The 3,536-nt window shown below is 38.7% G+C and overlaps 1 protein-coding gene across 1 annotated transcript in view; it reads right to left on the bottom strand.

Moving 5' to 3' along the window:
• LOC110285128 (coiled-coil domain-containing protein 178-like) overlaps positions 1-3,536 on the bottom strand; it is a 98,318-nt gene that overhangs the window by 48,158 nt on the left and 46,624 nt on the right. The window contains exon 10 of the mRNA XM_021151126.1: positions 2,561-2,761. Coding sequence (XP_021006785.1) covers positions 2,561-2,761 — 201 coding nt within the window. The remainder of the gene's footprint in view (positions 1-2,560; positions 2,762-3,536) is intronic.

Raw genomic sequence — 3,536 nt, forward strand, 5'->3', positions numbered from 1 at the left:
CTATCCCAAAAGTCCCTCTCCCTCTCCCTCTCCCTCTCCCTCTCTCTCCCTCCCTCTCCCTTCTCTTTTTCTCCCTGCCTTTCTACAATAAAACTCTAAAACCATAGAATGTCTCTGCTCATCACAGCCCACTGTGCTTGGAGGATGGGATATGCTTTCTTCTAACCTAACGAGCCAATGGAAGGTTTCTAATCTCCCAATAGAAGGCCTTCCTGTGCTCACTCTCGCTTGCATGGAAACCTCTCATCCCTCATCCCTCTCTCCCATAATCCCGGGGCTTTAGGGAAGTAGCCCTGGGGCTCCCAGGTTGGGATGCCCCTTAAGGCTTGGATGCCAACCCAGGGATGAGTGGAAAGAGTCTGGCAGCCCTCCCACATCTGCCTGACCAGAGCATAGGTAGAACTCTGGCAGGGTGTAGCTCTTTTCCTCTTCCCCCTCTTCCCCAGGGACCCCTTTTTAGTTCCCAACAATTAGGTACTGTTTTATAACCAGTAAGCCCTTCCTGCCTGTAACCCCCAAAACCTCTGAGGAAAGTCACATAGTCTATGACTAGATTACAGGTTTCAATCCCCCTCCCCCAAGAACTTCTTAGATAGCATTAGATATCAGATAGATAACAAGAGCTATCATTTCAGATGTATGTTATGACCAGACAAAGAGGAAGGTACCAGGGCTATGAATATACTGCCCCACACTCCTCAATGACGTCTTCATGGTGTCCCATGTGGATTCTCATTGGTTGACCCAAAAGGAAGTTAGACCTTAGAAAACATCTTTAGCACAAGCCATTCTGAACCCATTTTCTGGGAGATGAAACAAAACATATGTGTTGTAGCAGATAGGAAAGGAGACTGGAGGAGTCCCTAGAAGAGAGCCAGGAAAGCAACAGATGGGTTCCCTAATTTTATTAAATGCTTGTTCTGACAAACATCCTACTTATAGCTATTTAAAAAGATTGAGTTTTTAAATTTATTATACAAGAAGCTATAAAATTCTAAAAACAGAAATTATCTAATTCTATACTTCAAAACAGATAAATAACATTTAAGGATTGTGTCCTATTTATATCCACACAAAGCCAGCTGGTTCCTGGAAATAGTTTTTCAGAAACATTTTTCACACAGAAAGTTCCTAACAAGTATATAGTAATGACTTTAAATTATACTGCATGTAAAACTCACTTAAATAAAATGAAGCAAGTAAATACACATTTGAAATTTAAGTAGACCTTTAATAGTATTAATTAAAGGTTAATCCAAACCATAAGTTATTTTCCATCACGAGAATTTATTACATTTATTATTTACTAGAATGTTTACACATCTGTATTATTTTCATTCCTACAGCTCCTTGAATATTACTCCAAAGAGACTCCAAGGCATAGATTCTAAATGATCTTAAGTGGCTTATAAGGTAAGCAGAGCAACTAAAAAATCAGCTCCCAATGTCAGTTTTTTTTTACCACAGATAATGAGAAATGACAATGAGGGACACTGCAGATGCTCTGTGGATGTGAATACGAGGCAACTCAAGGACCCACTGGGGTCTACAGTGTATTAGGTACCTACCTATTCTGACTCATGTCTTACCATATTTACATTCCACAAATAGGTTTAGAAGTCAGTTATAATCATAGTAATTTATTAGCAGAATATTAACATAATAAATTAGGTTCAAGAAAAGAGTGACACAAAAAAGACCATATAAATAATATCTTCTTGCAACTCCCCAGAATGCACATATCGACTTTGGAGGTCATAGTTTTAGGGGATTTAGTGTTACAATAGAAGTCTATCATTTCTTCTAATGACATGCTTTAAGTTAATGCCTTTTATCCCAGAGCAATGACTAATAGGACGGCCCTTTATCTCAAGTGAGTGATTGTATTAGTATCCTATTATTTTAAAAAAATACTTTAGAGCCAAATGACTCCTGAACTCAATAACAGGTATGAAGTTTCTAGCCTCTGGACTAGCAAGAAATGTTTTAATGATACAGGATATACTTTAATAACACAGTAGCCAGAAACTTTAGGTTGTGTATTCCACTGTAGCTCTTCCTCTGTATGCTCTAAAGAACAGAATTTTCTTAAACATTTATTGCCCAAGTTACTCTTGTAAAAATATTAAAGTTACCTTCTTGATAAAAGCTCCTTTCAAACTGACTTTATATCTAAGTTCTTGAAAGTAAGTGTGTGTCCTTCCCAACATGTCACTTAGAAATCTGAATTTTTCTACATCCCCAAACACAGCTAATGATACCAACAGGGCAGTCAGATGTATGGATCTTTAATAACTCAAATAATGCTACAATTATGGTAAGTAATATATGGCAAAAGTTTGCCTCTCTCTGTGATATATTAATGAGTGAGATTTTCAACACACTTAAAAGCCCACAGTCAAGGTTTTGTGTCTCTGGATTCATTCCAATGTTTAATACTGTATTTCATTCATGCTCCAGTCTGTAAGCAACATCTACCAGTAAATAGTGTATCCCGAGCACTGGTCCACTCTCTCTGCTACCTAAATGGAGACTGATGGAAGGGGAAGCCTTTTATTACCTTTCTGTACAGCTAATGGGAGTTCTTGGAGCTTCCAAATGGACCAAGAGTCAATTTTCATGCTAATCTTTTTCTTTCGTGATTTGTGTTGTTTTAAAGCTTGTTCTGCTTCTGCTCTGTCAGTTTCCAGACTTTTAACGAGGTGGATGGCCTCTGATAGCAATGTCTCCATCCTCTTCTTCAACTCGGGACACTTCTCATCTTAAATTAGGAACATGCATTCAAACTTGTTAATAAACCAGCACACAGGCAACATGATGAGAGAGCATGCATCTTAGTTGATGTAGTCTTTCAAATATTTACATGTTTAACAAAATAATGTTAGGAGGTGTTGAAGAACATATTCAAAATACTGAGGCAGGAAAACTTCATAAAAATAAACAATACCAAAGTCCAGACTGTACTTAATTTTCTGTTGGCAGAGAAATCAGCATTTGAATAACACAAAGACATCCTTTACACAGTGCACAAAACCATCCTTCAAGAGAGGGTTCAAGTTTCTTTAATCATTGTTAAGTTAATACAATCTATAGTGCAAACTGCCTTGTCTTAGAAAGAAACATACACCAAAACCAACACAAGAGCATTATGACACTAGGTAGACTAAGGTAGAAGGAAGTAGTCTGTTTTTGGTTTAAGAAAGAGCTAATCGGCCAATTAGCTTGGCAGAAGAGAATAGGGTGGGACTTCTGATGCCAGTTGGGGCAAGTCCCAGAGAGAGGTAAGAGAGGACCATGAGAAGAAAAAAGTTGTGGAAAGATCATGTGGAGGGACTAGGATGTACCATGAGATGGAGATGAGAGAGCATCCCACGTATGGACCAGAGTGAGTCAGGGCAAGGCCTGATTGGCAAGTAAGTGGGGCATTTGTCTGGGTATTAGCAGCCTGGTCAGGTTAGAAAAGCTCAGAATCTGCTCAACTTAGGTTAATGAGAGAGAGAGAGAGAGAGAGAGAGAGAGAGAGAGAGAGACAGAGA

Source organism: Mus caroli, chromosome 18, assembly GCF_900094665.2.
Source record: "Mus caroli chromosome 18, CAROLI_EIJ_v1.1, whole genome shotgun sequence".
Classification (NCBI taxonomy): Eukaryota; Metazoa; Chordata; class Mammalia; order Rodentia; family Muridae; genus Mus; species Mus caroli.